Source organism: Cetorhinus maximus, chromosome 5 (genome assembly GCF_964194155.1).
Source record: "Cetorhinus maximus chromosome 5, sCetMax3.hap1.1, whole genome shotgun sequence".
Classification (NCBI taxonomy): Eukaryota; Metazoa; Chordata; class Chondrichthyes; order Lamniformes; family Cetorhinidae; genus Cetorhinus; species Cetorhinus maximus.
The window spans coordinates 117,950,451-117,963,717 of NC_135883.1; the positions used below are offsets into that span (position 1 = coordinate 117,950,451).

Below are 13,267 nucleotides of genomic sequence, written 5' to 3' on the forward strand. Positions count from 1 at the left end.
AGGTGAAACGGCCAAGCGGCCTTTAGGTTTTTTTAGGAAACCTCATCCATGAGTGGGATGAGGTTTCCTACAGCTATTACAAATGAAATAAAAACTTGCTTTGACAAATAAAAACATGTCCCATCTCGTGTGACACAGTCACATGAGGAGACATGTTTCATTAAATTTCTCATGTCTTTATTTATTTTATTATAATGTGCTTCAGTCTCCCTGAGGCAGCACCATGCCTCAGGAAGATTGAAGTGCTCTTTCACGCGCATGCGCGAAAGAACGCTGGAGCCAACTCTCTCTCCCCCTGCCCGCACAGGTAGCACTCAGCGCCACCGCTCGTGATCCACGCTGGGCGGGCCTTAATTATCCCGTCTACGTGAAATCACGGTGCCGAGCCAACCGTGGGCAGCAGTCGGCTCCACAACCGCTCTCGCTGAGCCCTGCCCGACCAATGAAAAATCCTGGCCATAAACTATGCTGAAAGGATGGGTAGAGTGTTTAATTTTTTTCCATATAGATTTTGAAGTTTTATTATTAGTCAGTATTCTTTGTTTAACTCACAGACCCATGGGCTTATTATATTAGAGTATCGGTGCTAACTGAATCAGGGCTGACAGAGGATTGCACCACCAGAAGCCAGAAGAGGGGAAAGGGGAATGGCGACATCTGAGATTTAAAAAATTTTCTGCATAGCAATATTTCAAATGGATATAGTCACTCGCTACGTCTCAACTAATGCAAATTGCTGCCATTTGGCCATACCATTATCTATAAACACCTGATGAGTACCAAAATGGTCCAAAATTTTAAAATAAACTTAATTTTTCAAACTTTTTTTATTATTAAAAAACTGGCATTTATATAACAGCTTTCATGACTTTAGGACAAAGCACTTTGCTGCAAATAAGGTGCTTTTGAAATTCTATCACTGTTGTAATGTAGGAAATGTAAAGATAAATGTAATAATTTACATAAATATTTATTGATATAAAAAGACAGAAATTTTAAAAACAAACTTAACATTTACTCCATATTTCATCAATATTGAAAAAGGTTTATGGGCCAGCTGCTCAATAGAGCTGGGTTGCAGCAGGTGTTAATAACCTGATGCCAAACATTCAATCCTGACAAAACACTGGCCTGGTAAGGGCACAGAAGTTGATGGGGATGAGGGGCCATGATGGGCCATTAGCTAGGTAAAGCCCATGGGACCGAAGGAGATAGACACAAATTTTGTGGCTGTTGGGTGAAGCACCATGTGGGGTACAGGCAGAAGAAGGGGAACCTAATTAGGATCCCTGTTGCTAAAAGTGTGGGGGGGAAGAGGGAGCATCAAATCGTAAAACAAGGAGAGATGAAAACCTGAAACAAGGAACTAATAATTAGAAAGAAATAACCAAACAGCATGGGGCTTGAGTAAGAAGCGAAAAAGGTCAGAAGACTGGCGGCAGAGGTTAGAAGCAAAAGGCGCTTAAAGCCTGATCTGACAGGGAAATTTCAACAGTTGAAATTTGTTGATCTCAACTTCAACATTTTGGTCTCTACCCCATATTAAGGAATAGAGTTACAATTTTGTATTTATTTAGGGTGTACAGCTTTGGTCTGTTGATGCAGTACCTAATTTCTTCAGTTGAATCCTATTGATCATACATGTATTGAATTCAACATAAGCACCATTAAGTTGTCAGGCTGGCAGTACTGAATTGTTGCCTTAATTTGTTGAAAATCAGCATCCACAATTCCCCATAATCATGAGAAGTTCAGTACTTAAATGTTACCGATTGTTCCTGCAAGTCACTTGAGGGATGAGCATGGATTCTATGATAATATTTTCATGTATAATATGACTTTTATTTCACTGGCATGAAGTGTCGATTTAGGTGACTGAAATCAACACTGATGCCTATTGAACAAATATGCTGCAATATTTTATATTGTATCATTGCCTCTAAATTATTTTTCTGCTTGTACAGTCCTAAAGGGACCTTGACCCACAGGCTGGAAAGTATTTTACAGTTAATGGCATTGTTTAGAAAAATTGGAATAAGCAGGAAACTTTTTGGAAGAGTATTTTTAAAAAAAAACAATTTAAAATACTGCTAGAGTGAGGAAGAAAGTTACTGAGCAAGAAAGTTGGGAGTGGTTAAAGGTGTAACAGTTATAGAAAAATTAGTGTAACAGGATTTAGGAAAAATAATTAGACTTAAATAATGCATTTTTTGAAATATATTTTTAGGTTTTAATTTGTAATGTGTTAGATTTGAGACCTATGTGCTGTTCAGCTGTTTGGTTAATTATTTCACCAGAACCACTGTTAGGCAGTAAGCAGAATTGTTTAATTATTCAGCACTGACATAAATACTGAAGAGAAAAGGCCACCCTTATTTTTAATAGAATTTGTTGTTTTGAAGCTCATGAAAGCCAGGTGTTCCTGATTTGTAAAGTCTTTGCCCAGGTGCATTCACCCTGTGGGTGTAATCCAGGGAACCCTGCCAAGATGAGCTACTTTCCATATAAAAAAATTAGCATTGCATTTTCAATAGAAGCAATTGTTAACAGGGCTATGGGGGCAACAAGATAGAGAATTACCATGTGTGCTGGTGCTATTAGCAGAAATATCTGTGGATGGTGCACCTGTTTGTGTGTGTGGAGGGGAGGAGGTGTCAATTGACAGAGGTTATTAAGATTTATGCAAGCAGATGTGGTCTTGGAATATTGTCACCTCGAGTACATTGAAACTTAAGACTGTTAGACATGTATATATTTAGAGAACAATTGTTTTAATGTGTGTGGTGATACATTTATTGTGATGGAAAAGTAGGGATTTCATGCCAGAGCTTTTTAACTCATTTGTATATCTAATCATATATTTAAATATAGTTTTCACTCTTTCTACAACCACTCTGCCAACATGACAGTGTGAAGTACGGATTTCACTACCATGGGCCAAACTTCTTCATTTCAGGCTTTCAGCTTCCCTTCTATGGACCTGACCAAGAAATACTAATTTCAGATTTGGCCAAGACTGGTATTTGAAGGCCTGTTTATTGGATTCCATCCTTGATCTTGCATCCTCTCCATCACAAAAACTACCTGCTTCCACCTATGTAAGTCACTGGCCTACCTCGCCCATCTGCCATTGAAACTATTCTTCATTCATGCCTGTGGCACTTCTCAGCTCAATATTGGGATGTATTTTCCTGGTCTTGTAGAGACAAAGGGCTGGATTTTAAGGAGGGTTGGGGAGGGCCTGACCCCCATCACCCCGGAAGAAAAGTTGGACTTCCGCCCCTTAGTGAAGGAAGTCCCACCCTTGAGAGCTGCCAGCCAAATTGATTGGCTGGCAGCTCTTGCTGTCCCAGCAGCGCCAGAAGAAGGTATCCCATTAAGAAGTGTCATGGACACCAAAGACAGGTAAGTCCTGGTCCTTTTGGGCGAGGTGGGATCGAGCAGCATAGGGAGTAGGGCAAGAGGGGTGGGAGAGTGGATTTTGGAGACCAGGTGAGGTAGCAAAAGAGTGGAGGTATGATTTTAGGGGGATGCCCCTGATGCGTACAGGGCACCCCCCCCCTCCCCCGCCAAAGGACATACCCCCCTTCCTTCCCATCTTTTCACGATCTTGGGTAAAAAAAACAGCCTTCCTGCTCTCACCTGCCCTCCACTGCCCACCATATTATGGCAGTGAAGGCTAATTGAGGACCTTAAGTGGGCAAAAATTGGACAATAGGCCTGAAACGAGTGGGCTAGTGGGCGTCTTACCCACCACACCCCCCTATTATGGGGGCCAAGTCTGGGATAGGCAAGGAGGTAGCCACCCAATATATTCTATGTGCCCTCTGCTAAAAATACACCCAGCAAGGGATGTGGGGGCCATAAAATCCAGTTTAAGGCTGGAGGCAGAGGAGGAGCCATGCTGGGAGCTTCCCAAAGTGGATTGGGAGCTAGGTCGGCTGCCTGATTCACGCAACCACTCAGTGCACATAAAGATCCAATTGTGGGCCATTTTGCACTGGCGCCACTATTTTACTGACCTCGGTGCGTTCCCCCGTCATATGTAGATACCGCCAGCTCAATCAAGGTGGCCACCTGGCGACGGGTCTGCAGGCCCTTGGAGCCAGAGGGTGAAAGGCTGCAGCTCTGTCAGTTAACAATCCTGCAAAGGGGTTACCCCTCTGCCCCGATGGCCCTACCAGCTTCAGGGATCCTTAATTGCTCACTTCTGCACAGGCAGCCAAGGGTGCCCCCGTGCTGACTGTCTTGGCAGCACCCACTCTCCCAGTGGGGCAGTTGGCCTGACATAGCTTCAGGCCCTCTGATTAGGCCTGTAGTCTCTGTATGCCACCCACTTTCCTTAATAGGCCAGTAAGTCCGGAGGCAGCCAATTTGGAGGTTGCCTCCCAGAAGGTTGTGCCAGAGGGTATGCTTGCAACATGAGACATGGGTGCCCCCCCCCCCCACCCCCAGTATATTCTGCATCCTTGATTTCAACAGTGCTTCCTCCAGCTGGTGTTTGATGAGTAATTGTTTAAGAAATGATCCGCAAAGCATTTCTTTTTCCTGAAGTCGAGACACTTGGTGTCCCAAGCTAATGTGTGGGTTCTCTGTCTGTTTGTATAACACTTCTCCCACCTCTGATGAGCCTGTCCTTATGGGATAGGATATACCTGGAATGGTGTTGGAGAAGTCTGAGATATGGACTGTCGAGTTGTTGCTTAATTAGTCTGAGACAAATCTCCCAACTTAGGCATCCCAGATTTGAAAGAAGTTTTTTGATGCATCAGTTACAAAATAGTTACAGCAAAGGCTCTTCACAGTTCACGCAAATATCAACATATGCTTTCTGTCTCTCGCTCTCCCTCCCTCTTGCTCTCTCTCTCACTCACTCCCACCTGCACATGCTTTTATTCTTAGCCTCTTTTTTGACTTTTTCTACATCTATCTGTTAATGGTTGCAGGAGAAACTGAGAGAACTCGTAAGTGCCTGAAAGAATTTTCAAAATTTTTTGGAATGATTTTCATGTTTTTGTTTTGTCTCCTTGTTACTTGCTTATTGGTAGTTGTTACTACATTGGCAGCTTTTCTACTTGATATATTGGGTTTTCTTCCTGTTCAGTAATATTGCAGGCAATGTATTTAGCTTTTTTTATTCATTCATGGGATGTGGGCATCGCTGGCAAAGGCAGCATTTGTTGCTCAGCCCTAATTGCCCTTGAGAAGGTAGTGGTGAGCTGTTGTCTTGAACCGCTGCAATCTTTGTAGTGTAAGTACAGCCACAGTGCTACTGGCAAGGGGATTCCAGGATTTTGATCTGTGACTGAAAGAACAGTGATATATCCTGGAACTCCCTCCTTAACAGTGCCGTGGGTGTATCTACACCACATGGACTCAAGAAGGCAGCTCAGCACCACCTCTAGGATAATTAGGGATGGGCAATAAATGATGGCTTAGCCAGTGACGCCCATGTCCCATGAATGAATGAAAAAAAATCCTAAGTCAGGATAGTGTGTGGCTTGGAGGGGAACTTGTAGGTGGTAGTGTTCCCATGTGTCTGCTGCCCTTGTCCTTCTAGATGGTGGGTGTTGCACATTTTGAAGGTGCTGTTGAAGGAACCTTGGTGAGTTGTGGCAGTGCATTTTATAGATGGTACAGACTGCTGGCTCTTTGTCAGTGGTAGAGGGAGTGAATGTTTAGCTTGGTGGATGGGGTATCAGTCAAGTGGGCTGCTTTATCCTGGAGGGTGTAGAGGTTCTTGAGCTGTACTCATCCAGGCAACTGGAGAGTATTCCATCATCTTCCTGATTTGTACCTTATAGATGGTGGACAGGCTTTGGGAAGTCAGGAGGTGAATTACTCACCTCCGTGTTTCCAACCTTTGACCTGCCCTTGTAGCCACAGTGTTTATATGACTAGAACAAAAACAGAATTACCTGGAAAAACTCAGCAGGTCTGGCAGCATCGGCAGAGAAGAAAAGAGTTGACGTTTCGAGTCCTCATGACCCTTCAGCAGAACTGAGTAAAGTTAGGAGAGGGTGAAATATAAGCTGGCTTAAGGTGGGGGGAGAGAATTTGGGGGGGGAGGGGGGGTGGTAATAGGGACAAGCAAGCAATGATAGGAGCAGATAATCAAAAGATGTCACAGATAAAGGAACAAAGACGTGTTAAAGGTGGTGTTATTATCTAAGAGAATGTGCTAATTAAGAATGGATGGCAGGACACTCAAGGTACAGCTCTAGTCTTGCTGCATTGTTCCAGTGAAGCCCAACGCAAACTGGAGGAACAGCACCTCATCTTCCGACTAGGTACTTTACAGCCATCTGGACTGAATATTGAATTCAACAACTTTAGATCTTGAACTCCCTCCCCCATCCCCACCCCCTTTCCATTTCTTCCCCCTCCCTTTTTTTTTCCCAATAATTTATAAAGATTTTTCCCACCTATTTCCATTATTTTTAAATCTGTAATGCCCTGTCAGTCTTTCCACCCCACCCCCACTAGAGCTGTACCTTGAGTGGCCTGCCATCCATTCTTAATTAGCACAGTCTCTTAGATAATATCACCACCTTTAACACGTCTTTGTTCCTTTATCTGTGACATCTTTTGATTATCTGCTCCTATCACTGCTTGCTTGTTCCTACTACCAGACCCCACCCCCCCCCAACTTCTCTCCCCCCACCTTAAACCAGCTTATATTTCACCCCGCTCCTAACTTTACTCAGTTCTGCTGAAGGGTCATGAGGACTCGAAACGTCAACTCTTTTCTTCTCCGCCGATGCTGCCAGACCTGCTGAGTTTTTCCAGGTAATTCTGTTTTTGTTTTGGATTTCCAGCATCCACAGTAGTTTTTTGTTTTTATCTCTGTGTTTATATGGCTAGTCCAGTTCAGTTTCAGGATGTTGATAACGGGGGCTTCAGTGATGGTAATGTCTTTGAATGTCAAGGGGAGATAGTTAGATTCTCTCTTGTTGGAGATGTTCATTGCCTGGGACTTGAGGGGCATGAATGTTACTTGCCACTTATCAGCCCAAGCCTGAATGTTGTCCAGGTCTTACTGTATCAGTATCTGAAGAGTTGTGAATGCTGCTGAACATTGTGTAATCATTAAAGTACACCCCCACTTCTGACTATATAATGGAGAAAAGGTCATTGATGAAGCAGCAGAAGATGGTTGGGCCCAACACACTACCCTGAGGAACTCCTACAGCATTGTCTTGACTGAGTAAATTGGCCTCCAACAACCACTACCACCTTTCTTTGTGCTAGGTATGACTCCAACCAATGGAAAGTTTCCCCTTAATTCCTATTGACTTCAGTTTTGCCAGGACACTTGATGCCACACGCTCAAATGCGGCCATGATGTCAAGGGCAGTCACTCACACCTCACCTCTTGAAATCAGCTCTTTTGTCCATGTTTGGACCAAGGCTGTAATGAGGTTAGGAACTGAGGGGCCCTGGCAGAAACCAAACTGAGCACATTAATGCTTGTAAGCGTCGCTTGATAGTACTATCAATTACATCGTCCATCACTTTGCTGATGATCAAGAGGAGGCTGATGGGGTGGGAATTGGCCAGATTGTATTTGTTCAACTTTTTGTGGACAGGACATGCCTTGGCAATTTTTCACATTGTCAGGTACATGCCAGTGTTGTAGCTGTACTGGAATAGCTTGGCTAGGGACGCAGCTAATTCTGGAGCACAAGTCTTCAGGACTATTGCCAGAAAGCTGTTGGGGCCCATAGACTTTGCAGTGTCTTCAGCCATTTATTGATATCATGTGGAATCAAATTGGCTGAAGATTAGCATCTGTGATCCTGGGACATCAGGAGGAGGCTGAGATGGATCATTCACTCAGCACTTCTGGCTGAAAATGGTTGCAAGGTTTCAACCTTGTCTTTTGCACTGATGGGCTGGGCTCCCCCATCATTGAGGATGGGGATATTTGTGGATCCTCATCCTCCTGTTCGTTGTTTAATTGTCCACCACAATTCGTTGTGGGCTTGCTTAGCTTGTCTGTCACATGCTGCTTCTGCTCTTTGACAAGCAAGTAGTCCTGTGTTGTAATTTCACCAGGTTGGCTACTCATTTCTAGGAATGCCTGGTGCTGCTCCTGGCATGCCCTCTTGCACTCCTCATTGAACCAGTGTTGATTCCTTGGCTCGATGATAATGGGAGACTGAGGGATATGCCAGACCAAGTGGTTATAGATTGTGGTTCAATACAATTCTGCTGCTGCTGATGGTCTACAGCACCTCATGGATGTCCAGTTTTGAGTTGATAGATTTGTTCTGAATCTATTCCATTTAACATGGTGGTAGTGGTACACAACATGCTGAAGCTTATGCTCAGTGAGAAAATGGGCTGCCGCCTGCACAAGGGCTCTCACCTATGCTAGAATGGACATGCGCATCTGCGACAGGTGGATTGCTGAAAATAAGGCATAGTAGGTTTCCCCTCTTGTTGGATGCTTCAATTGTCACAGGACCAGTCTGCGGATATGTCCTTCAGGACTTGACCAGCTTGGTCAGTAGTGGTGCTAGCGAGCCACTCTTGGTGATGGACATTGAAATCTCCCGCACAGAGTAGATTCTGTGCCTTGCCACCCTCAGTGCTTCCTCCAAGTGGTGTTCAACATGGAGGAGTACTGATTCATCAGCTGAGGGAGAGCAGTAGGTGGTAATCCGTAGGAGGTTTCCTTGTCCATATTTGACCTGATGCCATGTAACTTCATGGGATACGGAGTCAGTGTTGAGGATTTCCAAGGCAACTCCCTCTTGACTGCATACCACTGTGCTGCCAGCATCTTTGCTGGGTCTGTCCTGCCGGTGAGACAGGACATACCCAGAGGTAGTGATGGTAGTGCCTGGGACATTTCTCTAAGGTATGATTTGGTGAGGATGACTATGTCAGGCTGTTGCTTGACTAGTCTGTAGGGCAGCTGTCCCAATTTTGGCACAAGCCCCCAGTTAATAAGGAGGACTTTGCAGAGTCGACAGGGCTGGTTGTTCTGTTGTATTTTCCAGTGCCTAAGTTAATGCCAGGTGTGGCTTGAAATGACTGAGTGGTTTACTAGGCCATATCAGAGGACAGTTAATAGTCAACCACATTGCTGTGGGTCTGGAGTCATGTGTAGGTCAGACCAGGTAAAGATGGCTGATATCCTTCCTTAACAGATATTAGTGAACCAGCTGGGTTTTTATGACAAATCAATGATCGTTTCAAGGCACTGTTACTGATAATTCTAGATTTTTAAAAATTAATTCAATTTACTAACTGAATTTAAATTCCACCACAACATGGTGGGATTTGAACCCATGCATTAGCCTGGGCCTCTGGGTTACTAATCAGGTGACATTACCACCACAATGATTATCAATATATTTCAACCACTCAAGGAAGTAGGACATGCAATGTGACACATACTTGGCAAATGTAATACATACTTTGGCAGTTACATGATGCGCTGATGACACGGACTTCAATGGAAGGTGAATAAGATAGCAAAATAGTTTCTCTTTTTAAAGTGTGGCAAGTTCACATTAAATGCAACAGTGTTAATGATAATCGATTAATACGGTTACTTAATCTTCCAATTTTTCTCTACATTGAAATCTGAATTTCATTTATTATAGGAGTCAATACAGCAGAACACTTCAGAAATGGACCACTATTTTGCTCAGCCAGGTATGTGAATGTACAGATACTGACTGTTATTTGTTTCCAACACTTTCCAATTTTATTTCAGATTTTCAGCCTTTGCAGGTTTTCCCCCTCAGATTTATTTTAGCTACAGTAATTTGTAAATCCTTGCAATACAATGAGCAAGTTGTCGGATTCAGGTGAGATTATTCTGTTGTTGACACAGATATGACAACTTGTTCAACAGTGGTGCTGGATGAGTTTGTGTTAAAGATTGTGGTAATGGCTGAATCACACTTCACTGTTAGAGGAGAAAACTATTTTTAAGAGGCATTTCATTAGGCCAATCAGAGGCTAGCTTTTTGGATATTGCGTAGGTCGTGGAGGTAGAAGGAAAATAGGTGAAAATAAACTATATATTTTAAGGAAAAAGGTTATAGGGAACTTAGAGCATGCAATTTTAAAAAGCTAAGATAAAAACAGAAGACTGAGTTAATTGCAAGAGGATAGCCTAGCCATTAATGGGACGGTGATGAACAAAAATAGCATTTGAGATTTGTATTTAAAATTGTTCTGTTTTACAATAATAAATATTAAGCATAGTAGATAAACACCAACATGGGCTGATGGGCCGAATGGCCTGTTTTCATGTTGCAACTTCTATATAATTCTGTGTAATTAGAATAATAAGACTGACAACTAAGTCGCTGCATTACCTCCAATACTTCATTAAAATGTTGCAGCGTGTAAGATCTAGAGAAAATATAGCTGGGCCAAGGAGCCTGGAGTTCATTTGGCTATGCAGAAATCTAAATTTAAGTTTGAAAATAATTGCAAGATCAAATGAACAACACAGTTATATAAAAACAAAATACTGTGGATGCTGGAGATATGAAATGAAAACAGAAAGTGCTGGAAAAGCTCAGCAGGTCTGGCAGAATCTATAGAGAGAAACAGGGTTAACGTTTCGAGTTCGATATGACTTCTTCAGAACATACGAACATACATGCAAACATACGAAATAGGAGCAGAAGTAGGCCATTCAGCCCCTCAAGCCTGCTCCACCATTCAATAAGATTATGGCTGATCTGTTGTGTTTCGAATTCCACATTCCCATTTACCCCCAATAACCTTTGATTCCCTTGCCTAACAAGAATTTATCTACCTCCACCTTAAAAATATTCAATGACCCTGCCTCCACTGACTTCTGGGACAGAGTTCCAAAGTCGCACAACCCTCAGAAAAAATTTCTCTTCATCTCTGTCTTAAGAGGGCAACCCCTAATTTTAAAACAGTGCCCCCTAGTTCTGGACTCGCTCACAAAAGGAAACATCCTTTCCACACCCACCTTGTCAAGACTGTTCAGGATCTTATATACATCAATCAAGTCACCCCTCAATCTTCTAAACTCCAGTGGAAACAAAGTCAGTTTGTCCAACTTTTCCTCATAAAAAAACCAATTCATTCCAGGTATAAATTTAGTAAACCTCCTCTGAACCCCTCCAATGTATTTACATCTTTCCTTAAATAAGAAGACCAAAACTGCCCATGATTCAAGATGTGGTCTCACCAATGCCCTGTATAACTGAAGCATAATACCCTTACCTTTATGTTCAATTCCTCTTGTAATAAAGGCTAGCATTCCATTAGCCGCTTTAATTACTTGCTGTAGCTGCAAACTATTTTTTTTTGACTATACACTAGAATACCTAGGCCTTCTGTTACTCGGAAATCTGCAGTCATTCTCCATTTATATAATACTCTGCTTTTTTTATTCTTCCTGTCAAAGTGAACAACTTCACATTTTCCCACATTATACTCCATATGTTTTGCCCACTCACTCAACCTATCTATGTCCGTCTGCAGCCTCCTTATATCCTCTTCACAACATACTTCCCTACCTATCTTTGTGTCATCTGCAGATTTAGCTACCATGCTTCTCTCCCCTCATCTATGCCATTGATATAAGTTGTAACAAGTTGAGATCCCAGCACAGACCCCTGTGGGACTCCACTCGTCACATCCTGCCAATCAGAAAAAGACCCATTTATGCATACTCTGTTTTCTGCCAGCCAGACAATCTTCTATCCACACTAATATGTTACCCTCTACACCATGAGCTTTCATTTTCCACAGTAATCTTTCATGTGGCACCTTATCAGATGCCTTCTGGAAATCCAAATACAGTACGTCTACAGGCCCCCCTTTATCCACAGCGCATGTTACTCCTTCAAAGAACTCCAATAAATTGGTCAAACATGATTTCCCTTTCACAAAACCATGCCCAGTTATAACCTCCTTAATCATCAATACTAACACCTTCCCCACTACAGACGTCAAGCTGACTGGCCTATAGTTTCCTGTTTTCCGGCTCCCTCCCTTCTTGAATAGAGGAGTTATATTTGCTACTTTCCAGTCTGTTGGAACCTTTCCAGAATCTGGTGAATTTTGGAAAATTAATACCAACGATATTGATACTACATCATTATCCACTTCTTTTAAGACCCTAGGATGAAGTCCATCAGGAGGCTTGTCAGCCCGCAGCTCCATCAGTTTACTCAGTACCACTTCCCTAGTGATTGTAATTTCACAGGTTCCTCTCTCCCTTTTGGGAGGCATGCAGAGTTAAGAGAACAACTTGTTATGTTGTACTGGGGTAGTGCAGACTTCTTCAAGCACATCCTTATCCATTTTTTCTTCAATAGGTATGGTTCCTATGATGTCATTGGATATGAACTGGGATTCTTCTTTTAGTTCAATGGGCAGTTACTACTTCAACAGTGTAAGTACTGATAAGATTGCACAGCTGTTATATTATTGAACTTTCAGTTGTGAATGATGCGATCTGTGTTGCACACAACTTCCATTAGAAACTGTTTGAACAGACTGCAATGTAAAAATATTTTGGGGGCTAAACTTGATAGTCCTCTACAATGGATGATTAACCTATGCCCCATTGAATGCAATGCAGGCAGCACGGCAATTATTTCAGCATCCAACCAGTGTTAACTGCACTATTCATTCAGCTGGATTCATTAGCAAGGCCAGTATCATGAGTGTCTAGCGCTGCTTGAAAAGGAAGCCTGCACCTCTTAAAGGGGAGATGCATTGTGTCTGGAGCAGGTGCCGGCAATCATGCAGCAAGTGAGTCTGACCCAGGGAACAGTGAAGAACGGCACAACAGGGGAGAGAGCAGACACCAAGATTTTCAAACGCTGCACTGGCAACCTTGGTATAGTAGGTGGAAAGGCGGAGAGATGTCCTCTACTGGCAGGGAGTCGGGAGCTCCTTCAAACACATGCTCAATAGGCAAAAGGGAGCAAATAGTCATGGACATCAAAGCCAGGAGTTATTCCCAAGGCCCTGGATGCAGTACTACAAGAGGTTCAATGGCCTCACATGAGTGATCAAGCTCAGTGAATGTATTTTCAAATGCCATATCCTACTAACTGCACAAATAGCCCCACCCACTGCTCAATTTCCCACATCCCCATCACTCACCTACCAACAATCTCTATCAATCAGAACTTGTACCTGACATTCATTTTATTCACCGCACCCTCACTCACTTATCACTGCTGCAAGCCTCACACCCAAATCTCAACTTGCAAACAGTACTAGTTATCCAACCATGACAGCCGCA

The 13,267-nt window shown here is 43.0% G+C and overlaps 1 protein-coding gene across 6 annotated transcripts in view; it reads left to right on the forward strand.

Annotated features, from left to right (window-relative positions):
- ahi1 (Abelson helper integration site 1) overlaps positions 1-13,267 on the forward strand; it is a 301,212-nt gene that overhangs the window by 147,421 nt on the left and 140,524 nt on the right. For 4 of the 6 annotated variants that reach the window (XM_078542364.1, XM_078542366.1, XM_078542367.1 and 1 more), the window contains exons 19-20: positions 9,618-9,669; positions 12,330-12,406. The exons of 1 other annotated variant lie outside the window; for it this stretch is intronic. In XM_078542364.1, the coding sequence (XP_078398490.1) occupies positions 9,618-9,669; positions 12,330-12,406 (129 nt within the window). The remainder of the gene's footprint in view (positions 1-9,617; positions 9,670-12,329; positions 12,407-13,267) is intronic. One more of the 6 variants, XR_013576639.1, reaches the window with a different exon arrangement.